The 27731-nt window shown below is 37.5% G+C and overlaps 2 protein-coding genes across 9 annotated transcripts in view; one reads left to right on the plus strand and one right to left on the minus strand.

The window, feature by feature from the left end:
• Positions 1-27731, minus strand: part of LOC117325483 (set1/Ash2 histone methyltransferase complex subunit ASH2-like) — a 75567-nt gene that overhangs the window by 31853 nt on the left and 15983 nt on the right. The window lies entirely within an intron of this gene.
• On the plus strand, positions 619-27452 carry LOC117325459 (uncharacterized protein DDB_G0284459-like). 8 transcript variants are annotated; one of them, XR_004532266.1, is made up of 12 exons: positions 619-719; positions 2009-3413; positions 6515-6559; positions 9438-9615; positions 17895-18052; positions 18668-18764; positions 19026-19130; positions 20404-20713; positions 21097-21204; positions 22647-22687; positions 23817-26725; positions 26828-27452. XR_004532266.1 is itself a non-coding variant. In XM_033881678.1 (11 exons), the coding sequence occupies exons 2-11, from the start codon at positions 2761-2763 to the stop codon at positions 23832-23834; spliced, it is 1713 nt and encodes a 570-aa protein (XP_033737569.1). In that variant the 5' UTR covers positions 619-719; positions 2009-2760; the 3' UTR covers positions 23835-27452. The 8 variants fall into 8 exon arrangements, 2 of the variants coding, with proteins under 2 accessions (XP_033737569.1, XP_033737596.1); XR_004532267.1 differs by having other exon boundaries at positions 26862-27452; XR_004532268.1 differs by having other exon boundaries at positions 23817-26452; positions 26862-27452.

Consider the following 27731-nt stretch of genomic DNA (forward strand, 5'->3'; position numbering starts at 1 on the left):
ATTAATCAAATTATTCTGAGAAAACAGATTCATTAACATATATTTCTATTTACTCAGTATTGTCACTACGTATATAATTTTACCAAACTAGAAAGTTATCAGATTATAATTCTCATATAATTAAATTGGTGTCGTGATATGAATAACAATGTAAAGTTGAATGACATCACTATATTTAAGACATTTTTCTCCCATATTAAGTGTATATAGGGATGTACATCAATGGAAAAGGATATCTTGAGATGACAAATCAATTGTTCACAGTAACTTTATCTAGTGAGACTGTAAACAATAAAATAAACGAACGTTTGAAAATGTTTGATAACTAATACAATTCCTCAAAATTATATCAATTATCTCATTTTTATCCCTGCGCAGGAATGGAAAAATAGTTAGGCATAAGAGCCCTGTAATGAATACATAGCATTCATGACTATTGTAGAGACTCCTGGTAGGAATAAAAGGAGCTGTTATAGTAAAAGGAATATTTCTGCTAAATAAACCGTGGTCACATGGCTGTGGATGGCCTGGGCATGAGTCAGCCTGAGGATAGGTCTGTCACAGTATTGCAGTTAGGACAATAGAACCAGGCATATACAGCCATGTCTCCAAAGGGGATATTTATAGTCCAAAGAGGATATTTATAGTACCCAGAGACACCAAAAGGTCAAAGGAGCCAGGGACACAAGAGGATGAGCCAGGGAGACAAAGATTGAGAGGTGATGGTTTTAAATGTTCTGATGACTTCGTAGTCGTCCAGGACTGCATGACTCCAGTCTATAAATACAATACAAGGTGTTGACGGTCGGGATGTTTTATCTCGTACAACACTATATTATTTTATTGCTTTGCAGAGTGCATTACTATTTTTGACTTATTGGGGTAACCTGAACTAGATCCATTTAACAATCAATGGAATGCAGGTTGGTTTAGCTGTTAAAACACAAGTTAGCCATCACATGCAGGCAGACTTACTGGCCATTCATCAGTGCAGCACTGCCAGGCCTTTAGTTGCCATAGCAATAATTGAATGCTCAGTCACTGAGAAATTGTTCCTGTCACTTTGTCTTGATCATAGATTTAAGAATGCCAATAAATCCAATTTATCACCTTAACAAAAGGAAAATAAATAATTTTAAAGTAAAAACTTAAATCAGACAGGACGTGGTGATCAATGGCCAAAAATGGAAAGATGTAAAGTCAATCATAAGAAATGGAAAATTTGAGAATTTAACCTGAGGCCTATTGTAACACAGTTAAACCAGGCAAAGGGGAATTCTGATCAATATTTTACACCAGGTCAGAGAAAATTCATTTATCTCAGAACAATCAATCTATTCAATATGATGTCATTACAATCTCATTTTGATATAGGACCTGACACAAGTTTCTATGGCATAAGTGAAACAGTCTAAAAGTTAACAGTTTTACGAGGCTAGTCCAGAATTTAATGTCTCATCGAAGGGATGCTTGGGAAAAAGTCCAGAGGATAGCATCGTAGTGAGACTCTCCTGCAGAATATGTCTAGAATCTAACACTTTGGTGAGTCTCTGGTAGAATATGTCTAGAATTTAACACTTTGGTGGTCTCTGGTGGGGATTTAAGTCAAGAAGTTACAAACTCTGCTGGGGACTAAGTTCAGAGTTAACATTTCAGTGGGACTCTGCTAGGAAAGAAGTCCAGAAATTAATGCTTTTGTGGGGCTCTGCTAGGAAAGAAGTCCAGAAATTAATGCTTTGTGGGGATGTTAGTCTAGAAGTTATGTACTCTGCTGGTTAAAGAGTCCAAAAGTTAACAATTCAGCATCCAAAATATTTCCTTTGAATTAATATAGGGATGTTTTAATGTCTACAGATTCAATCAGGCAAATGACTAACAAGTAATTTTGGTAACTGATAAAATAACCCTAATTAAATCACAAAAGGATTTGTTTCCTAGAAGTAACATCTAATTTTGACTGCAAAATTCAATATATTTTTTGTTTCACATGAATGTTATTTTTCCACAGCTCCATAGCTCTGGGATGAAGGTACAAAAACAGGAAAGTGCATCATCAGGAGTGAGCTACACAGTAGACCAACACCAGAGTGAGCTATAACACAGACCCATGTGAACCACACACCAGGCCAAATTACCCCGTACCATTAAATACAGACAGCATACACAGGATTAAAGAAATCCTACAATAAACAGATATTGTTCTGTGTAAATATTTTACTGCCAAGAAAGCAGCATTGAAACTAGCATGCCTGCACTATTCAGGTGAGCATGGATACACATAACAGTGTATTAGTATGGCTGTGTAATGGATCCTGTACTGATGCTGCTGACCCAGGCCTGTTTATGTAAGCCCCCAGCACCACTGTCAAATCACTGCTCATCCACAGGTAGCAACAGCCTCCACTAAAGCCTTGGAATATACTCAAAAAATGTTAGTGGTAGGAACACTGGCGGTGATGTATCGGCAGGCTAAGGTGTTAATTCGATAGAAAACCCTCATCATTGTGTAGTGTTCAGATTCCAATTGGATTTATTTCTACCACAGGAAAGCGTTGGATCTACATTTGTATCTGTTGTAATCAGGAATAAATGTCTTTTTACAAAAACAAAACCACAAGACACTATTTCTGCTAAGGAATTTATTAGACTATAAATACCAGGAATAAATCTATGTTATTGGAGTTGCTGTGTGCCATGTGGTATACAGTATTCATGTATCCATAGAGTTTGTGTGAGTTGTTGTGGAATCCGAGGAGTAAGATGTGGGATGCTACAGTGTCTATTTTATGTTTCCTTGTGATCTGTGTAGGGGCTGTGTGGGTCCCTGGGAGCTCAGGCCACCCCTCCTCACCAGCAGATCAGTCCAGTGATAACACCCAATCCTCACCACTATTATTACACAAACTGACAGCCACTCAGACAGCCAGTCATCCAGGCAGTGATTCTGATCAGGGTGTTTATACAGATAAGGAAGTGGATAGTTATTCTGTACACCGGTCAAAACACACACTGTTTCATGCTACTTTACAGAGCAGAGAGCCATCACAAATTAAAACTTTACAAAGTTCCTCAAAGTTTTACAACAGTTTGAAACTGACGACAAGATCAGAGGATGAGCTAGACTTAGCTAAATCTAGGGCACTGAGTCAAGAGGTAGGTGATCGTGAGCACCGTAACACCAAGTCCATGTCGAAGATGGTTGTGACCATTATAAGTACTGTTACAGCACTCGTCAGTATGTCCATGTTGGTCGCTATATTTCAATGTTGTTGTCGTCGTAAAAAGCGCCGGAGCAGTGAATCCAAGGGATCGGAGGATAATGGAAAGACATTGGTAGATAACGAGGGAGGAGGACAGAGCGTAGTGGAGGAAGTTAAACCTCTCAATGAGGAGGAAGACAAACAGAAGGAGGAGTAAGTATAGACCACAAGTGTGTGTATAACATTGTGTGTCCTACATATTACAACATCAGGTCAGCATCCATATGCATGATATACATGTCAAATATTAAAGGTTTTATAGAGAATAATTTACACAAGTTTTCGCAAATTATTATAAATCAACAATAATAATGAACAAAGTAGAATTATTTAAACTATCAAATTAGGTGAAGGGATGGAGTCTTCATTAAATCATGGAGGAAATGGGATAGGACCTAGAGGAAGAGGGGATGAAGGATAGGGGACAGAGATGGAGCCTTCAGCTCCTTGAGGAAGGAAGGGGCATAGCAGGAAAGGGGCAGAGGGAAAAGGTTAAAGGGAATGAGGGATATGTCCTTTAGTTCATTGTGAAGGGAATAATACAGAGCCTTGAGGAAAAGGGGTAGAGGGAAAAGGTTAAAGGGAAAGGGATGGGGCCTTCAGTACCTTGAGGGGGGAATGGGACCCAGAAGGAAAGGGACAAGGTTAGAGGGAAAAGGATGGGACCTTCAGTACCTGGAGGGGGGAATGGGACCCAGAAGGAAAGGGACAAGGTTAGAGGGAAAAGGATGGGACCTTCGGTACCTGGAGGGGGGAATGGGACCCAGAAGGAAAGGGACAAGGTTAGAGGGAAAAGGATGGGACCTTCGGTACCTGGAGGAGGGAATGGAACCTAGAAGGAAAGGGACAAGGGAAAAGGTTAGAGGGAAGGGATGGGGATTTTGTACATTCAGTAGGAAATGAAGGGGAGGAGGTGATAACTATACAATGTTCTATGTTCCATGCTATGGTATCATAGTATTGAGTTTCAGCCTCTGAAGTTTACCTGTTTGTCGTATCTCTGTCCTACAACTATAGTTACGTCTGATAGATTACAGTTTACAGTTGTATTACTATATACCTGCAGCACACCAAGGTAATGAATGAAATAATATAGTGACTTGGTTTGCCCTACAAATGACCTTCTCTTTCCTATCGTTTTTCATTAGGTTTGTTTTATATATGCTGCATATTATATACTGGTGATTTTGTAGGCCGTACTATATCGTATTGACAGGAAGTGGTATATGAATTCCAATGTCTGTCATACTTCCTCACTGCGTTTATGAAGATTTGCTGAGCTTTGTGAACTATTTCCGAATTCCCAAATGATTTAGAATAAAAATTCTTAAGTTATCTTGGATATGTGTAAAGATCATATGCCTGCCTCCACACTACACATACACATGTAGGAAGTGATATATCTGCAGGTGCATTACACATAAAAACTGTACACCAGTGAAAAACAGTCTGACATATAACCATCAAAACCAGTCTAACTCTGCACTCACTTCAAATTTATAGTGAGATACTACAGTAGTACACTACAACACATCAGTTCACAGAGGAATAGGCCAGCTAATCATAATGAACACAGACATCAAACGGTCTGACTTCCCAGTTAGTCTCTTTGTCTACTGCCTGTATCAAGATTGTGTCATATTCTCCTTTGATGAGAAAGTCCTAAGTAAAGTGAATCAGATAGATGCAGTAACTTAATCTTATTTTATAATTGTTCACAACAAGAATGTTCCATGTACATTATGTGACTTTATAACACCAATCACAAAGGGCTTTAGAGATTTCATTTAGATTTTATGAGAAAATATCACAATATTGATACAATGAACACTATTCTATTTGAAAATAGATATAATAAAGAAACAAATCACAGCAACTAATGAATATCTAAACATTATTTAAACAGGTTAAACATTTCAAACCTAGACTTTTAGTTCTAACTAAATGTATACATTAATATATCTGGAGTTATCTTCACCTGAGGGTACCACATACAAGCATTAGTTTGGTACTTGGTGCCCAGGGTTTATGTGGATAAAGATCAGTGATTTGCTACAGAAGTACTAGCTTCCTGCTTTCAGTTCAAGGTCTGGTATTAAATTAATGGCAAAATAAATCTTTATAATCTCTTCATCTATCCTCTCATCTAAAACATATTCAGCTGGAATTAGTATTGGAAGTGGGGTCACGATAAAGGTTAGAGAGGTAAGGGGAAAAGTGGGAAAGGATCATGATGAAGGGAAGAGAAGGGTAATAGGGGTGGGAATGAAGGGAGTTATGATAAAGGGGTGGGGCAGAAGTGGGAAGCATGATTAAGGGAGGGAAAGGGTATAGGGGTGGGAGGACATAGGGGTCATGATAAAGGGAAGAAGAGGGGTAAAGCTGAATTCAGGAAGGATAACGGGAAGGAGAGGTTAAGATGTTTGGAGAATAGGACAGAACTACAGCTCACTGTGAAGCTAAAGGCCCAGAAACTATAATCTATGTTTAGCTCAGAGAAACTATGATATGTAGCTCAGAGAAACTATGATATGTCGCTCAGAGAAACTATGATATGTCGCTCAGAGAAACTATGATATGTAACTCAGAGAAACTATGATATGTCGCTCAGAGAAACTATGATATGTCGCTCAGAGAAACTATGATATGTCGCTCAGAGAAACTATGATATGTAACTCAGAGAAACTATGATATGTCGCTCAGAGAAACTATGATATGTAACTCAGAGAAACTATGATATGTAACTCAGAGAAACTATGATATGTCGCTCAGAGAAACTATGATATGTAACTCAGAGAAACTATGATATGTCGCTCAGAGAAACTATGATATGTCGCTCAGAGAAACTATGATATGTAACTCAGAGAAACAAAGATATGTAGCTCAGAGAAACTATGATATGTAGCTCAGAGAAACTATGATATGTAGCCCAGAGAAATTATGATATGTAGCTCACAGAAACTATGATATGTAACTCAGAGAAACAAAGATATGTAGCTCAGAGAAATTATGATATGTAGCTCAGAGAAATTATGATATGTAGCTCAGAGAAACTAGATATGTAGATCAGAGAAATTATGACCAGTTAGAAAGACATCAGCTAACAGAGAAACAGCTGGCTATATAAACAGGTATATAGATATCACAATAACATGTGCAGCTTTTTAATCAGGAGATGATTCGATACCTGAGACATATATTTGATGGTACAGATAGAAATGAACCAGTAAAACTTAACTCATGGTTACTTTCAGACCTTGTCTCCAATTAGATGCCACAAATGAACCTGTGGTATTGAGGTAGGTTAATATGTATACATCTTTATTACCTTATCACAACTCAACTACTGGTATGCTTATCACCTGTCTATAATCTACCAGTCACACATTATACTACTATCACCTGTCTATAATCTACCAGTCACACATTATACTACTATCACCTGTCTATAATCTACCAGTCACACATTATACTACTATCACCTGTCTATAATCTACCAGTCACACATTATACTACTATCACCTGTCTATAATCTACCAGTCACACATTATACTACTATCACCTGTCTATAATCTACCAGTCACACATTATACTACTATCACCTGTCTATAACTGTGTTGCCTAATATACAGTTAATTGTATGTTGCCTTTTCCTGTATTATAATACAATCAACAATAATAACTGATCTGATAATAACATTTTAAAGACACAATGAAGGTGGTGTTACAGACAATCAATGAATTTGATGTACAGTTTCCAGTTTTTATTTGACCTCTGTCACAGACATCAAACTACAGACATTGAATGACTAGTAATATCTGATATAAGGAATCCATTCAGTTACCATGTTGTTATATGAACCTGAAAGAAGGCTATTATATTACAACCATCTACCTCATCAAAAGTCCATAATTGTTAAGTACTATCTACAACTATCAACATTGTTTATGGTTTCTATCATCAATATCAAGAATTCTCTCTGTAGAGAGTTGTATCAGTAGAGTTCTCTCAGTAGAGTTCTCTCAATAGAGTTTTCTTAGTAGAGTTATATCAGTAGAGTTCTCTCAGTAGAGAGTTCTATAGGTAGAGAGTTCTCTCAATAGAGTTCTTTCAGCAGAGTTCTATCAGCAGAAATCTCTGAAGAATTCTCTCAGTAGAGTTCTCTTAGTAGAGTAGCTATCAGCAGAGTTCTCCTAGTAGAGTTTTACCAGTAATTCTCTCAGCAGAATTATCTCAGTAGAGTTCTTTCAGCAGAGTTCTCTCAGTAGAGTTCTCTCAATAGAGTTTTCTTAGTAGATCTAGAGTTCTATCAGTAGAATTATCTCAGTAGAGTTCTATCAGAAGGATTATCTCAGTAGAGTTCTCTTAATAGAGTTCTATCAGTAGAGTTCTATTAATAGAGTTCTATCAGTAGAGTTCTCTCAGAAGAATTATCTCAGTAGAGATCTCTTAATAGAGTTCTCTCAGTAGAGTTCTCTTAATAGAGTTCTATCAGTAGAGTTCTCTTAATAGAGTTCTATCAGTAGAGTTCTCTTAATAGAGTTCTCTCAGTAGAGTTCTCTTAATAGAGTTCTATCAGTAGAGTTCTCTTAATAGAGTTCTATCAGTAGAGTTCTCTTAATAGAGTTCTATAAAAAAAAAACAGTATCTCTGTAGAATTCCTTCAGTAGAATTCTATGAACAGAGTCCTACCAGCAGTTCTGTCAGTAGAGTTTTCTGTGATGTATACAGTATGTATTGTATGTTGGTTAATGCGCTGTAAACAACACACAATACAAACTCAGGAAAATAGGATGAATCACAAAAATCTTAAGGTTTGAAAGAGAGGAAGGAAGCTATTAGTCGACAGGTACAGTATATATCTGTAACACTGGTGTGAAGACTTGAAATAGAATACAATACAACTTATGTAGCTACGATATGTCTATCTCCAATATGTTTGATATTTGAACAGTGACAACACTGGTCCACGCTAAACAGACTAAATAACGTCCAAACCAAAACGTCCTGTCCAACCCAATAATGTCCAAACCTATAATGTCCAATCCAATGACAACCAAACCTATAATGTCCAATCCAATGACAACCAAACCTATAATGTCCAATCCAATGACAACCAAACCTATAATGTCCAATCCAATGACAACCAAACCTATAATGTCCAATCCAATGACAACCAAACCTGTAATGTCCAATCCAATGACAACCAAACTAATGTCCAATCCAATGACAACCAAACCTATAATGTCCAATCCAATGACAACCAAACCTATAATGTCCAATCCAATGACAACCAAACCTATAATGTCCAATCCAATGACAACCAAACCTATAATGTCCAATCCAATGACAACCAAACCTGTAATGTCCAATCCATTGCCAACCAAACCTATAATGTCCAATCCATTGCCAACCAAACCTATAATGTCCAATCCAATGACAACCAAACCTATAATGTCCAATCCAATGACAACCAAACCTATAATGTCCAATCCAATGACAACCAAACTTGTAATGTCCAATCCAATGACAACCAAACCTATAATGTCCAATCCAATGACAACCAAACCTATAATGTCCAATCCAATGACAACCAAACCTATAATGTCCAATCCAATGACAACCAAACCTATAATGTCCAATCCAATGACAACCAAACCTATAATGTCCAATCCAATGACAACCAAACCTGTAATGTCCAATCCAATGACAACCAAACCTATAATGTCCAATCCAATGACAACCAAACCTATAATGTCCAATCCAATGACAACCAAACTAATGTCCAATCCAATGACAACCAAACTTATAATGTCCAATCCAATGACAACCAAACCTATAATGTCCAATCCAATGACAACCAAACCTATAATGTCCAATCCAATGACAACCAAACCTATAATGTCCAATCCAATGACAACCAAACCTATAATGTCCAATCCAATGACAACCAAACCTATAATGTCCTAACCTATAATGTCCTAACCAAGAGATAACTGGTTATACTGATAATTGTACTTCGTTCCCAATCATAAGTTTGACATGTTGATGTGAAATTTATTGTGACATATGACTTAATACTTTTTAAGAATTTAATAAAGTCAGGAGATAAACAAAATTTCTGTCATGGAGGGTGAAACAGGAAACAATACTATGTCAATTTTGTATTGTTGTAGGATACATGACAGAGAATCATCCGAAGAGAAAGATGTGTCTGTCAGAAACAGAATCAAGGCCTTCGAGGATAAGCCCGCTAGTCCCACCTCTCATGAGGTCAGGGGTCAAGTGATGAAGAAACGACCAGACAGTAATGCCTTCAAGGTGTTCGAAAACAAAGGGATTCTAATTGGTATGGTAGGTATAAGAAATAGTAAGAAAATCCTTAACAATCTTTGTTCTGGAAAGATACAGAGAAGTGTTACGGGTACCTGTTAAAGTTGTGGTTCTTGTGTACCCGGTAATGTGCACTGTTTTGTAAAAGCAGGTCAAGGTCAATTATTTGAACATTCTACTGGTCCAATATCATGACTACTGGCCTCTTAGTTGTTGAAAATTTGTTTCATTTAACATAGTTGACACATGTGACCTTGAAAGAAGCAAATATCATCCATTTGAATGCACTTGGTAGCTCTTCATCCCAGCATGATAATGACACAACATGAATCTGGGCCTTCAGTTATTTAGAAGGTTTAAAATATAAGTATTTAAAAGGAAAATGTTAACACTGGGTAAACAGAGAACAGATGTTTCTGTAGGCTTGTGAGATAAAAACTGCTGAATCGGACATTTCCATCAGATATACACAATACAGATTTGTATGATTGGAAAAAACATTTTAACATTAAGTATAAATTGATTTCTTGTAAAAAGGTTGGGTTAAAAACGTACTTCAAAAGGCAAATCAATAGATTTCCTTCTATCTTGTAATGATCTCCAGATTTAGGCCACAAAGTAAGTGTAATCTTTGTCTATCACACACCAGTAATACATGTAGCCAGCCTTCTAATGATGCAGATGATAGAGATGTGTATGAATGAGTAATATACAAGCAATTCACAGTTCACTTGGGAAGGAGCTCAAAATGAAAGTAGAACTATCATATAAAAAAAACAATGAAAGTCAAACTGCAATGATTACAAAGTGAAAGTGTACCAATAACAAAGAGATAGTGTGTAGTCTGATTTCTCAAATGAAGGTAGCATGAAAGTTTGTAGAGTATGGAGATAAATCATGTTTTACATACACTGATGTTGGTCAGGGTATATGGTATACTCTCTCACATCAACGTACCAAACAATAAAACCAATAGATAAATGGCTGGCAAAACACCAATACCAAAGTTTGTGTTGAAAGCTACATATCTTTACTCTGGGATCCATTAGCTCTTCAGAAAGAAGGAAACAGATCATAGAGGCTAATGTTGGATAAACGTAATAAATATATCATCACTAACACAGGACAACACAGCCTTAACATATCACTAACCCTGCTTACACATGACAACACAACCTCATCATCACTAACCCTGCTTACACCGGACATCACAACCTCATCATCACTAACCCTGCTTACACAGGACATCACAACCTCATCATCACTAACCCTGCTTACACAGGACATCACAGCCTCATCATCACTAACCCTGCTTACACAGGACATCACAACCTCATCAACACTAACCTTGCTTACACAGGACATCACAACCTCATCATCACTAACCCTGCTTACACAGGACATCACAACCTCATCATCACTAACCCTGCTTACACAGGACATCACAACCTCATCATCACTAACACATGACATCACAACACAGTCTCATCATCACTAACCCTGCTTACACAGGACATCACAACCTCATCATCACTAACCCTGCTTACACAGGACATCACAACCTCATCATCACTAACCCTGCTTACACAGGACAACACAGCCTCATCATCACTAACCCTGCTTACACAGGACATCACAACCTCATCATCACTAACCCTGCTTACACAGGACAACACAACCTCATCATCACTAACCCTGCTTACACATGACAACACAACATCACTAACCCTGCTTACACAGGACATCACAACCTCATCAACACTAACCTTGCTTACACAGGACATCACAACCTCATCAACACTAACCCTGCTTACACAGGACAACACAACCTCATCATCACTAACCCTGCTTACACAGGACATCACAACCTCATCATCACTAACCCTGCTTACACAGGACAACACAAGCTCATCATCACTAACCCTGCTTACACCAGACATCACAACCTCATCATCACTAACCCTGCTTACACAGGATAACATAGCCTCATCATCACTAACCCTGCTTACACAGGACAACACAACCTCATCATATCACTAACCCTAAGCAGATTAGTGTTGGCTGAATAGTGGGACAACCAGTTTAATAGTTACATATGATAAGTTTGTAGTAGTTGACTGGTTTTGTTTAAATACAAAAATTTTGACTTGCTGAAATTCATTATCCTTCAATGCAGGATTTCCTGACTTGAACAAAAGCTGTAATATCTAGAGGGAAAAGCTTGGAGTTGTTAGTGGTTTGCCTCCGGTTAACGATGATTGCTGAAAAAATCCATTTGTCTGACTACCATAGAGGTAGTAGTGCTTGATGAGACCAATATTATAATGGTGTTTACCTCAACATATATGGTGGCTATTCAGGACAGTAAAAAGATCATTTACTGTGACCAGTAAAAATGACTCCAAACATGTGACTTAGACAAACTTTTCTCCAAAGTGGTTGGCTGTACCAGTGCCTTTCCCACTAAACAGGTGGCTTGTTGTGACCAAGAAAATCTATTTGCTGCTATATAATGATTTGGCCTGCTGTGACCGAGGAGAAAATTACTTTTCTCCAAAATGGTTGGCAGTGCCTGTAGGTTTTCCCACAGAACAGGTGGCATGGTCTATCTGGTGATAACCAAATGGTACAGACTAGGGTGATTAAGTGTCTGTAGTATCATCTCCACAGCCTTGTTGGTGGTCATTAGTGGACTAATGAACTGTGAATAGAAATACCAGACAGTTCTAACTCCCACTGGCTTTATATAGTACACACACCACAGGTCAGACCCTCACAGGAATATATGTATACAAATATACTGCAAGGTCAGACCCTCACAGGAAATATATGTATACATATACTGCAAGGTCAGACCCTCACAGGAATATATGTATACAAATATACTGCAAGGTCAGACCCTCACAGGAATATATGTATATATACATATACTGCAGGGTTAGACCTTCACAGGAAATATATATATATACATATACACTAGTACTGAGGGGTCAAACCCTCACAGGAATATATGTATATACATATACTGCAGGGTCAGACCCTCATAGGAAATATATATATATACATATACTGCAGGGTCAGACCCTCACAGGAAATATATATATATACATATACTACAAGGTCAGACCCTCACAGGAATATATGTATACAAATATACTGCAAGGTCAGACCCTCACAGGAATATATGTATACAAATATATATACATATATACTGCAAGGTCAGACCCTCACAGGAAATATATGTATACATATACTGCAAGGTCAGACCCTCACAGGAATATATACACAGAGGGTCAGGTTCATAGCGGAATATCTACACACACACAGAGGGTCAGACCCATACAGGAATATCTACACACACAGAGGGTCAGATCCATACAGGAATATCTACACACACAGAGAGGGTCAGACCCATACAGGAATATCTACACACACAGAGAGGGTCAGACCCATACAGGAATATCTATACACACAGAGGGTCAGATCCATAGAGGAATATCTACAAACACACCCAGAGATTCAGACCCATAGTGGAATATATATTCACATACACAGAGGGTCAATATCTACATGAAATGAAATGTGGTTTTATTTACCTTCATAAACATTTTAATGCCATGATTATTACTGCTTTGTAAGACATAAATACTTTGAGTGATGTCACAGACAAACTTGGCAATGGATAATATTTGGTGTTATGTAATTTCTGTGCCACAACACAGCTATGTTATGATAACAGACAGGTGTACTCTACACATTCCTGTCTAAAACATGGGAGTAATCTGTACCTATATATAAGTTACTTGGTAATATCCATGCCAAAAATGTGATTCAGGTACAGTATCTATCTTGTGTTAAGTCTAGGGGGCCACCATATAGCCTCTGACTCAAAGTCAGTACAGGACAATAAGTATAGTCTCGGACTCAAAGTCAGCACAAGACAATAAGTCCAGGGGGCCAACACATAGTCTCTGACTCAAAGTCAGTACAGGACAATAAGTATAGTCTCTGACTCAAAGTCAGTACAGGACAATAAGTATAGTCTCTGACTCAAAGTCAGTACTGGACAATAAGTATAGTCTCTGACTCAAAGTCAGTACTGGACAATAAGTATAGTCTCTGACTCAAAGTCAGTACAGGACAATAAGTATAGTCTCTGACTCAAAGTCAGTACAGGACAATAAGTATAATCTGACTCAAAGTCAGTACTGGACAATAAGTATAGCCTCTGACTCAAAGTCAGTACAGGACAATAAGTATAGCCTCTGACTCAAAGTCAGTACAGGACAATAAGTATAGTCTCTGACTCAAAGTCAGTACTGGACAATAAGTATAGTCTCTGACTCAAAGTCAGTACAGGACAATAAGTATAATCTGACTCAAAGTCAGTACAGGACAATAAGTATAATCTGACTCAAAGTCAGTACAGGACAATAAGTATAATCTGACTCAAATTCAGTACAGGACAATAAGTATAGTCTCTGACTCAAAGTCAGTACATGACAATAAGTATAGTCTGACTCAAAGTCAGTACAGGACAATAAGTATAGTCACTGACTCAAAGTCAGTACAGGACAATAAGTATAGTCACTGACTCAAAGTCAGTACAGGACAATAAGTATAGTAACTGACTCAAAGTCAGTACAGGACAATAAGTATAGTCTGACTCAAAGTCAGTACAGGACAATAAGTATAGTCTCTGACTCAAAGTCAGTACAGGACAATAAGTATAGTCTCTGACTCACAGTCAGTACAGGACAATAAGTATAGTGTGACTCAAAATCAGTACAGGACAATAAGTATAGTCTCTGACTCAAAGTCAGTACAGGACAATAAGTATAGTCACTGACTCACAGTCAGTACTGGACAATAAGTATAGTCACTGACTCACAGTCAGTACAAGACAATAAGTATAGTCTGACTCAAAGTCAGTACATGACAATAAGTATGGTCTGACTCAAAGTCAGTACAGGACAATTAGTATAGTCTCTGACTCAAAGTCAGTACAGGACAAAGAAATAACATTTATTGGTAATTCTAACAATATTTATTGGTAATTCTACTGAACAGCTTAAGAAAAACAGTAGCTTTAACTTGAGTTATATGTACACCACTTTTTAGACATTCTGACACAATAAGATGTCTGGAGTAGGGCCAGAGTAACTCTATCAGAAAACAAGGAGTTCTCTGATAGTATTGTTGACAGGTATACATAACAAATTTAGAACACATGTTGCTGTATTGGACAGGCAAATAGCATTTATATGACATGTGTGTCTAATTACTCAATGATAATTCCTATAACACTTGTCATCACTTGGTTGATACAAGGTAACTAGGCTAGTGGTTCTGTCTACATACCAGCGCAGTAATTACATAATATCAATATTCTAGAGATTCATACCAGATTTAAATTTCTCTGTTTATTCCTGTCAGAACAGAACAGAATTATAAGTAGATGCGAGTAACCTGTCACCTTGTTTTGACATGGGTGTACCTGTTGACTTGGTTGAGGGAGATTGATGTGTCAGGTATTACCAGTTGTGTACAGTCACATGTGTGTCGAGCAAGCCAATTCAGGAAGTTCCGGGAAGGATTAGTTTTATATATAAATAACTTAGGACTTAAAATATAACAGTTGAAAACTGTGTAATGGGATCCTTCTTTAGTAAGGTAAGACTATATAACATATTCTGTGTGTATTTCTGAGTTATACCTACCAGTTTAAATTTCCCCTATCTAAAGATAAATCTATCTACTACGTGTGTATAGAACAGATTTTGTGTTGATCATTTTTATTCAGTGCTGATGTCTATAGAATGTTTACTATCAGCCTTTAAAGTCACCTGCGTTTACCCTGTACACCTAGGCCCCCTGTAATGTACCACAAACATTCCCATGGCTGCTAGTCATAAACTACACACACATACATACTTTAAAGTTTCTACATATCAACGAAATATATTACTCATTATCCTCAGAGACAAAATCTGAATAACACCTTTCTTAATAATAGTTAGGACAGACTTGGGAGCTGACAGGATATATATAATAGTTAGGACAGACTTGGGAGCTGACAGGATATATATAAAAGTTAGGACAGACTTGGGAGCTGACAGGATATATAAGATAAATAGTTAGGACAGACTTGGGAGCTGACAGGATATATATATAAGTTAGGACAGACTTGGGAGCTGACAGGATATATATAAAAGTTAGGACAGACTAAGGAGCTGACAGGATATATATAAAAGTTAGGACAGACTTGGGAGCTGACAGGATATATATAATAGTTAGGACAGACTTGGGAGCTGACAGGATATATATAATAGTTAGGACAGACTTGGGAGCTGACAGGATATATATAATAGTTAGGACAGACTTGGGAGCTGACAGGATATATATATATAGTTAGGACATACTTGGAAGCTGACAGGATATATATAATAGTTAGGACATACTTGGGAGCTGACATGATATATATATAAGTTAGGACAGACTTGGGAGCTGACAGGATATATATAATAGTTAGGACATACTTGGGAGCTGACAGGATATATATAATAGTTAGGACAGACTTGGGAGCTGACATGATATATATAATAGTTAGGACAGACTTGGGAGCTGACAGGATATATATAATAGTTAGGACAGACTTGGGAGCTGACAGGATATATATAATAGTTAGGACATACTTGGGAGCTGACAGGATATATATATAGTTAGGACAGACTTGGGAGCTGACAGGATATATATAAAAGTTAGGACAGACTTGGGAGCTGACAGGATATATCTAATAGTTAGGACAGACTTGGGAGCTGACCTGATATATATAATAGTTAGGACATACATGTACTTGGGAGCTGACAGGATATATAATAGTTAGGACATACATGTACTTGGGAGCTGACAGGATATATAATAGTTAGGACATACATGTACTTGGGAGCTGACAGGATATACATAATAGTTAGGACAGACTTGGGAGCTGACAGGATATATATAAAAGTTAGGACATACTTGGGAGCTGACAGGATATATATAATAGTTAGGACAGACTTGGGAGCTGACAGGATATATATAATAGTTAGGACAGACTTGGGAGCTGATAGGATATATATAATAGTTAGGACAGACTTGGGAGCTGACCTGATATATATAATAGTTAGGACAGACTTGGGAGCTGACAGGATATATATAATAGTTAGGACAGACTTGGGAGCTGACAGGATATATATAAAAGTTAGGACAGACTTGGGAGCTGACAGGATATATATAAAAGTTAGGACAGACTTGGGAGCTGACAGGATATATATAATAGTTAGGACAGACTTGGGAGCTGACAGGATATATATATAGTTAGGACATACTTGGGAGCTGACAGGATATATATAAAAGTTAGGACTGATGAGTGAGCTGACAGGATATATATAATAGTTAGGACATACTTGGGAGCTGACAGGATATATATAATAGTTAGGACAGACTTGGGAGCTGACCTGATATATATATATAGTTAGGACAGACTAAGGAGCTGACAGGATATATATAATAGTTAGGACATACTTGGGAGCTGACAGGATATATATAATAGTTAGGACTGATGAGTGAGCGGACTATATGCTATTTAACACAGATGTACAAGCTGACCTTGTACATATTATAGTGGTGGTCTTAGTTCCCCACACTGGAAACAAAACAATAATCAGGATTGCCCCAAGTAAAGTTTGGTTATCTTGTATTATATATAAATTGTGGATGTGCCAATTCATCAATGTGCCTGTATAAAACTGATAGTGTACACAAATTTGAGCATGCAACACATCTACAGAATTTAACTATTAATCCACACAAGTTTAATTGAGCTTGACATCATACACTTACATCATTGATGGATGACTCAGTTATTATTTATATCCATTCAGAGTATTATTACTCATACTGCTTTCCCTCACTTACTAAAACAATCCAATTAATTGCTATTTCCTTATTTATCATTATTTCCTATTTTATATGCACATTATTGTGGCACTTCTCTATGAAAATATGTCTCACTTAGAAATGTTTGTCATCAAATTATGATCAACATGTATCATTATTGCTGTAAACCCTATCATTGCATTTTGTACAGCTGCAACCCCCCCTTACATTACATTCTATATTGCTGTAACCCCCCCCCCCCCCACCCCTTCTTACATTTTGTATTACTGTAAACTCCTTTACATATATTGCTGTAAACCCTCCCTTACATTGCTGAATAGCTGTTATTTTTATTTCATGTATCTTTCTCCGACCTATAGGGCAGGACTCCAAAGCCCAAAGTGACCATCGAAGAGAGCGATGGTGAGGAACTTGATCAGGACAAAATCAGCCAGTCACCATCTTCAATAAAATCATCCCCCACAGTGAGCCCCAAACCAGCCAAATCACCCGCAGTGAGCCCCAAACCCAGTAAAGAGTATGTATATATTAAAATATATCTACATGTACTTGAGTGACAAAGACTGTAGAGTTATTTCACTTAATACATGGATATCATATCTATTAATATTTTGTACAGGTAAAACATTATATCATATCTATTATTCTGTACAGGTAAAACATTATAGCATATCTATTATTTATTCTGTACAGGTAAAACAATATATCATATTTATTATTCTGTACAGGTCAAACATTACATTGTCTCTATTATTCTGTACAGGTAAAACATTACATTGTCTCTATTATTCTGTACAGGTAAAACATTACATTGTCTATTATTCTGTACAGGTAAAACATTACATTGTCTCTATTATTCTGTACAGGTAAAACATTACATTGTCTATTATTCTGTACAGGTAAAACATTACATTGTCTATTATTCTGTACAGGTACAATATATATCTGTTATTTAGTACTTATATTACATCTATTCCTTTCTGGTACATTAGCAAAATTATTGTTGCCGTTGAGATATTGGTCTGTTGATAAAACTGATATCCTTCAAACTGTGAGAGGAATCAGAAGAGAATACATCAGGTTATAGTCCATCCTTTTTATATCTACATAAATATATATCTTTTGTCCTCAGTCGGCTGTACCCAGATAACCCAGACGTGGTAATTGCCAGTGAAGATGAGGACGATGAATTCGCTGTCATCAAACGTGAGAGTGAGGTTCTTAAATCGGTAAGTGTTGTACAATACTTGAAAAGATAAGACAGACTAAAACTTATCTCAAATCACTACAGCCGCCAAGCTAGCTAACAAATAAATATTCATTTGTACTATGAAAATCCTTCAGCTTTCTATAAACTGTGTTTCAATTTGGTATTCATATGATGATGTACCTTGAAATCAATGCTTACTTTGACAGAAGCTTACATGTTTTTACTTCAAGAAATTAGAATGAAATATTTTGCCTTTCAAAATGTTATTCTGTCCTTTCAGTTTTCAAAACCTTCAGCACCAAAGACAAGGAACAGAACTTCACAGGCTATAGGAGGACGTAGGGCCAGAGCAACAAACAGCCCTGTCCCCAAACCTGTTAGTATGGTAAGTATAGGGGGACGTAGGGCCAGGGCAACAAACAGCCCTGTCCCCAAACCTGTTAGTATGGTAGGTATAGGGGGACATAGGGCCTGGGCTACAACAGCCCTGCCCCCGAACCTGTTAGTATGGTAAGTATAGGGGGACGTAGGGCTAGGGCAACAAACAGTCCTGTCCCAAACCTGTTAGTATGGTAAGTATAGGGGGACGTAGGGCCAGGGCAACAAACAGCCCTGTCCCAAACCTGTTAGTATGGTAGGTATAGGGGGACGTAGGGCCAGGGCAACAAACAGCCCTGTCTCCAAACCTGTTAGTATGGTAAGTATAGGGGACGTAGGGCCAGGGCATAAACAGCCCTGTCCCCAAACCTGTTAGTATGGTAAGTATAGGGGGACGTAGGGCCAGGGCATAAACAGCCCTGTCTCCAAACCTGTTAGTATGGTAAGTATAGGGGGACGTAGGGCCAGGGCAACAAACAGCCCTGTCCCCAAACCTGTTAGTATGGTAAGTATAGGGGGACATAGGGCCAGGGCATAAACAGCCCTGTCCCCAAACCTGTTAGTATGGTAAGTATAGGGGACGTAGAGCCAGGGCTAAACAGCCCTGTCCCCAAACCTGTTAGTTTGGTAAGTATAGGGGGACATAGGGCCAGGGCATAAACAGCCCTGTCCCCAAACCTGTTAGTACAGTACAGCCCTGTCCCCAAACCTGTTAGTATGGTAAGTATAGGGGGACATAGGGCCAGGGCTACAACAGCCCTGCCCCCGAACCTGTTAGTATGGTAACTAGATGAAAGAGTCTTGCCCCTCAATTGCAGGTCCTGGTCAAGGTTTCAACAACCTTGCTTAAACATTCGCCATAGGAATACATTACACAATTCAAGGAAAGTTCTTTAACTAAGATTCTGATTTGTTTCCTTAAATCAAAAAATTTTAATTAAGAAGAGTTGACAGAACCGAAGAAAGTACCAATCTCTAGTATTCATCAGTAAATATGTAATGTACATTCTGTAAAGTACAGAAAGAGTGTTCTGTAAAGTACAGAAAGAGTGTGCCCTGTTGTGCGGAGTCACCTTTTCTGCAATTGAACACTCAATGCAAAGAACATCATGGTAATTGTTTGTACATGTATGTTGAATTTGACAACTAAAGACAGAACTGAGAAAAATATACAACCTTGTCCCAGGTAACAAATATCTGAGCTATTTTTACATTTTATTTTGTTGATGGAACTCTTAACATAGACAATAACAAACCACAATTTATTGATATCTTCACAGATTGAAGAAAAGACAGAAGACAAAGATGAGACAAGTCCGTTCCTAAACACAAACGAAAGTGATGATTCTAAAACACGAGAGGAGAAACACAAGTTACTAGAATCTGTTATAGACAAGTCAGTGGTTAAAACCAAGGATTCTGTGACAGTAAACAAAACTAATGGTACTCCTTCCTCAGACTCTAGTCCTGTGTCACAGTCCAATATAGATACTACTGGAAATATATTTTTACAAATTGACCCCACTGCTAAACGTAGATCAACAGGATCAACACCAGTCCACAGTCCTGAAAAGGAGCCGTCAATCACAGGTGAGTGTTAACAGTCCTACACAAGTTATCTCCCTTCTCTGGAGAAAACCATATGATGAGCTCCAATTATCATAATGGTTACAAACAAGTCAATATTAATGTCATTATGTCAATAATCCTGCCCAAGGTTTTGTATACTGTACTTGATATACCTGAGTAAACAGGCATACAATCTTAATCTACATTATAACCAGCTGGTATTCTATATAAAGTGTAATGCTATGGGGCATTCTTGTCAGATGATATCTAAAGGTGATCAAGACAAAATGTGGAATAAAGGGCACAAATCAAACAGATGGCTGCTATAGCAACTGATTAGTAAAAACAAGCAAATTACCATTTATTTACTATGAATAAAGTATATCTGTATTATATATGGACAGAGCGACCAAAGAGCACCCATGAGGTGATAAAAGTAAGTCCGAGGCCCAGTCCTAAACCCAGCCCTAAACCCAGTCCTAAGCCTTTCCGGGACGACCAACTAATGAAAGGTAAGTCACCAGCTATCCTGTTAATCCTCATCACAAGTTATCTGAGGATGGTAGTCATAATAGTGTCAACCTCTCACTTTTCCTATACTCTCTACACACCAGACACTTGTCCTATACTCTCTACACACCAGACACTTTTCCTATACTCTCTACACACCAGACACTTTTCCTATACTCTCTACACACCAGACACTTTTCCTATACTCTCTACACACCAGTCACTTTTCCTATACTCTCTACACACCAGACACTTTTCCTATACTCTCTACACACCAGACACTTGTCCTATACTCTCTACACACCAGACACTTTTCCTATACTCTCTACACACCAGACACTTTTCCTATACTCTCTACACACCAGACACTTTTCCTATACTCTCTACACACCAGACACTTTTCCTATACTCTCTACACACCAGACACTTTTCCTATACTCTCTACACACCAGACACTTGTCCTATACTCTCTACACACCAGACACTTGTCCTATACTCTCTACACACCAGACACTTGTCCTATACTCTCTACACACCAGACACTTGTCCTATACTCTCTACACACCAGACACTTTTCCTATACTCTCTACACACCAGACACTTTTCCTATACTCTCTACACACCAGTCACTTTTCCTACTATCTACATACCAGACATATTTCCAACTATCTACATACCTGACATATTTCAAACTCATATTTCCAACTATCTACATACCAGACATATTTCAAACTGTTTACATACCTGACATATTTCCAACGTATCTGTATACATACCTGACATATTTCCAACTCTCTACATACCTGATATTTTTCCAACTGTCTAAATACCAGACATATTTCAAACTGTCTACATACCAGACATATTTCAAACTGTCTACATACCAGACATATTTCAAACTGTCTACATACCAGACATATTTCAAACTGTCTACATACCAGACATATTTCAAACTATCTACATACCTGACATATTTCAAACTCTCTACATACCTGATATTTTTCCAACTATCTACATACCTGACATATTTCAAACTGTCTACATACCTGATATTTTTCCAACTGTCTAAATACCAGACATATTTCAAACTGTCTACATACCAGACATATTTCCAACTATCTAAATACCAGACATATTTCAAACTGTCTACATACCTGACATACTTCAAACTGCCTACATAACAGACTTATTTCAAAGATGTTTCCTATAATGATGGTGTATTATATCAACAGACTGAGTATAAACTAGAAATATTGTGCACTTGAACAAGATCTATTCTTCTGAACTTCCACTGATTTTAATAATAATATATTGTCACCTGATTTCTATAACTTCATTATTTGCCTTCATACAAATTTGAATTTGATTCATAATTCTTTTTCAAAATATGAAAACAAGATTTTAAGGTTTCTTGCTATTAATCTTTCTAATTTTATCATTACAGCTTTGTCAGAAAGACTCAAGAAATCGTCCCCCGATAAAGAGGTCAGTAAACGATCTGATGATGTCAAAAAATATTCTCCCGACAACCAATGATACAATTTGTAGTGTAACTTAACAATAAAGTCTGAGCCAGATCATACACAAGTTAGAAAGGACCTCATCATACACAGGGTAGATAGGACTTCATCATAGATAGAACTTCATCATACACAAGTTAGAAAGGACCTCATCATACACAGGGTAGATAGGACTTCATCATACACAAGGTAGATAGGACTTCATCATACACAGGATAGATAGGACTTCATCATAGATAGGACTTCATTAAACACAGGATAGATAGGACTTCATCATACACAGGGTAGATAGGACTTCATCATACACAGGGTAGGTAGGACTTCATCATACACAAGGATAGATAGGACTTCATCATACACAAGGTAGGTAGGACTTCATCATACACAAGGTAGATAGGACTTCATCATAGATAGGACTTCATTAAACACAGGATAGATAGGACTTCATCATACACAGGATAGATAGGACTTCATCATAGATAGGACTTCATCAAACACAGGATAGATAGGACTTCATCATACACAGGGTAGATAGGACTTCATCATAGATAGGACTTCATCAAACACAGGATAGATAGGACTTCATCATACACAGGGTAGATAGGACTTCATCATAGATAGGACTTCATCAAACACAGGATAGATAGGACTTCATCATACACAGGGTAGACAGGACTTCATCAAACACAGTGTAGATAGGACTTCATCATACACAGGGTAGATAGGACTTCATCATACACAAGGTAGATAGGACTTCATCATACACAGGGTAGGTAGGACTTCATCATACACAGGGTAGATAGGACTTCATCATACACAGGGTAGGTAGGACTTCATCATACACAAGGTAGATAGGACTTCATCTTACACAAGGTAGATAGGACTACAAACTCAACATCAGGTTGTAGCTTCATGACAATATGATCATTACAATATGATCATTACAATATGATCATTACAATATGATCATTACAATATGATCATTACCAATGCTGACCTTTACCTACATATCAAGCACTTTTTTCCCTTTGTTATGAACATATGGTTCCACAAAAATTTGTACTGAACCAAATTATTTCTTTTTTCTTTTTCAGAAATCCGATGACTTGTGACAGGGGAGTTAACTCAGAAAGAAAACCTATTTTTGTACTAGTCAAGATGTAGTAGGCGGAACTTCCACTATTTATACTGGAACAGTTATTTTGCAGAAATATATTGATAATATGCTAACATATCTCTGAGCACAAGAAAGACTATAACACTGTCTTAATAATCAATTGGAGAATTGTTGTAGGAAAAAAATTTCCCCAGTCTTAAAATGGTCTTCTGTCCATCGACTTAAGACGTTATTATTTATGAGACAGGAGTGGGACACTGACACTGTTTCTGTGACAGTAGGACAATGACACTGTTTCTGAGATGGAAGTAGTGAATTAACACTATAATCTACCTATAAAAAACTTGAATCATTTTCCTGGTAGATTTGCCTGATGATGTATGAATTATGTATCAATAAGTTTTTATCATCACAAGCTGGGGAATAGATACAGAAAACAGTTGTTAAATCTGCTGTTGATGTAATGATGTTAGTGATAGCCATGGGTAGTCCAAAAAGGCACCCGTAAACAGAATATATACTTTTATACATCACCCTCACCTGGAAATCTGTTTAACACAGAGGTGGGCTTATCACCAAGCACAGACATCAAAGCATGGTGTATCAATGTTGAGATACATGTATAAATCCTAATGCTGTAAGTATCTGTGTAAGTCATCTGTGTAATAATCCTCATCATATCTGAAGCCTATAGTGTTCCTCAGCTTTGTGTGTTATTGTGGACGAACTGTTAGATTAGATGTTACTCACACAAGTTATACTGCGGAATCTGGTCAAATTGCCTTATACAGTTATGTCAGTTTTGTGTTTCCTCAAACCAATCATTTACACTGTGTTATCATACTTCATAAACCACACACAAACTCCGAAGGGTTTGAAAGGATAATACACCCCACTCATATCTGCTTGAAGTTTCTGGAGTACAATCAGGGTTAGGTAAATTTTAATCACATAATCGTTAAACATGTACTCGAAATGATCCACAAAATGCCAAATCATAAAATTGATTTCTGATGTAAATACGTTTTTGATGTGTTTTTTTAATGCTCATGTTTACAGGTTTATTTAGATAATTATTGTGTTCTGCACTTTGGTTACATTTTGAAATTATTAGTGAAAAAGTGCTGCCGTATTATTTTGTACATGTATGTATGCTGACGTTTTTAGAATATGATATTACTGACAAACAACGGAATACATTACACAGTCTCTTACTTACACAATCCTAAATATACTATCCTTGTAAATGTATTTAACAGCAATCCATTTTATTTAGATAACAGATATCTCAAATATGTCTTCCATCACAGTTTACTTGATGGTATTATAAGACATTTTACTAGTTATCGTTTTTGGGTTCCTCTGGAAACAATGACAAATCTAAAGAACTTTATAAGGTAAATTTACTGTATAAATTAATGTAAATCAGTGTTTAATCACCCATATACACTTCACACAAAAGACAATCTTTAATGTTCATAGAAAATACACCTCTTATAGCTTAATGATTTAGTTGTAACATTGAAATAAGAAAAACAATAAAACATGTGTTAACTACAGCTGTATTGTCACAATTCAGACCTACATCATACAGGTAACATCCTGACTATGTGATGTTATACCAGGTCTGGACATCCCAACACTGTGATGTTATATCAGGTCTGGACATCCCAACTCTGTGATGTTACATCAGGTCTGGACATCCTAACTCTGTGATGTTATATCAGGTCTGGACATCCCAACTCTGTGATGTTACATCAGGTCTGGACATCCCAACACTGTGATGTTATATCAGGTCTGGACATCCCAACACTGTGATGTTACATCAGGTCTGGACATCCTAACTCTGTGCTGTTATATCAGGTCTGGACAATCCAACACTGTGATGTTACATCAGGTCTGGACATCCCAACTCTGTGATGTCACATCAGGTCTGGACATCCCAACACTGTGATGTTATATCAGGTCTGGACATCCCAACTCTGTGATGTCACATCAGGTCTGGACATCCCAACTCTGTGATGTTATATCAGGTCTGGACATCCCAACTCTGTGATGTTACATCAGGTCTGGACATCCCAACTCTGTGATGTTATATCAGGTCTGGACATCCCAACTCTGTGATGTTATACCAGGTCTGGACATCCCAACTCTGTGATGTTACATCAGGTCTCTGGACATCCCAACACTGTGATGTTATACCAGGTCTGGACATCCCAACTCTGTGATGTTACATCAGGTCTGGACATCCCAACACTGTGATGTTATACAAGGTCTGGACATCCCAACACTGTGATGTTATATCAGGTCTGGACATCCCAACACTGTGATGTTACATCAGGTCTGGACAATCCAACACTGTGATGTTATATCAGGTCTGGACATCCTAACTCTGTGATGTTACATCAGGTCTGGACATCACAACTCTGTGATGTTATATCAGGTCTGGACATCCCAACACTGTGATGTTATACCAGGTCTGGACATCCCAACACTGTGATGTTATATCAGGTCTGGACAATCCAACACTGTGATGTTATATCAGGTCTGGACATCCCAACTCTGTGATGTTACATCAGGTCTGGACATCACAACTCTGTGATGTTATATCAGGTCTGGACATCCCAACACTGTGATGTTATACCAGGTCTGGACATCCCAACACTGTGATGTTACATCAGGTCTGGACAATCCCAACTCTGTGATGTTATATCAGGTCTGGACATCCCAACACTGTGATGTTATATCAGGTCTGGACAATCCAACACTGTGATGTTATATCAGGTCTGGACATCCCAACTCTGTGATGTTACATCAGGTCTGGACATCCCAACACTGTGATGTTATACCAGGTCTGGACATCCCAACTCTGTGATGTTATATCAGGTCTGGACAATCCAACACTGTGATGTTATATCAGGTCTGGACATCACAACTCTGTGATGTTATATCAGGTCTGGACATCCCAACACTGTGATGTTATACCAGGTCTGGACATCCCAACTCTGTGATGTTATATCAGGTCTGTTATCTCTGAGAAATCAATCCTTATGTAAGGTACAAGGAAGTTTTGGAAACATCTGTTAGGTACAAGTGATGAGCATCGGGGGTTAACCTCTCAAATCAATTGTACTTACTAAAGTTGATATTGGAAAATAAAAGATTTCTAGAGGATTGTTTATATATCACCACTCGCTGGATACACTTTCTCTTTATATAAAGATACAATTAACATGTAGTATGATGTATACAGAAAGGTTTGGATACAGTGTGGTTATGGCAGTGTAATGTTTGTATGTAAATGCTCCAATTCAATTCAATATGAAAAAGTTTCTCCTCAAGGTTTATTACCCTAATCATTACCGAAATAAAAATTTCCTAACTGCAATTTCAAAACACTTCAAATATGTGATCAAAATATATCAAACATTACACTGTCAAACCAAATCTATGTATAGTATCTGAAAATCTGAAACTCCTCATGTGTAGAACAAGATCAAGTGTGCTTCACGCAATAATGCATTGTTACATTTACTTGCTGTTAAAAGTTTATTGATATTTTTGTAACAGGTGGTTAATGAAAAAAAAATAAAATATTTTGTCACATGATAAATATATTGTGCAGGACTTATTTTTTATGGTAATTTACTATGTAAGGAGGTTTATCACTGATGATTTCATTAATTTGTGTACAAGGGCTGGGGCTTATAACTATAGCTGTATAAAGGGGCTTACAGCTGTAAAGCACATCTGTAAGTATAAAGGCTTACAGCTATCCCTAAAGTACATCTATACTTAAAGTACATTGATACATAAAGAGGCTTACAGCTAGCAGTAAAGTACATCTGTACATAAAGAGGCTTACAGCTAACAGTAAAGTACATCTGTTCAT

Source organism: Pecten maximus, chromosome 1 (genome assembly GCF_902652985.1).
Source record: "Pecten maximus chromosome 1, xPecMax1.1, whole genome shotgun sequence".
Taxonomy (NCBI): Eukaryota; Metazoa; Mollusca; class Bivalvia; order Pectinida; family Pectinidae; genus Pecten; species Pecten maximus.

What these genes read in the sequence shown, in the direction of transcription:
- LOC117325459 (XM_033881678.1), top strand. Translation starts at nt 2,761, where the DNA reads ATGTGGGATGCTACAGTGTCTATTTTATGTTTCCTTGTGATCTGTGTA. An exon ending in AATGAACCTGTGGTATTGAG is followed by an intron (nt 6,560 to 9,437) that starts GTAGGTTAATAT and finishes GTATTGTTGTAG; the next exon opens with GATACATGACAGAGAATCAT. An exon ending in GGACGACCAACTAATGAAAG is followed by an intron (nt 21,205 to 22,646) that starts GTAAGTCACCAG and finishes TTATCATTACAG; the next exon opens with CTTTGTCAGAAAGACTCAAG.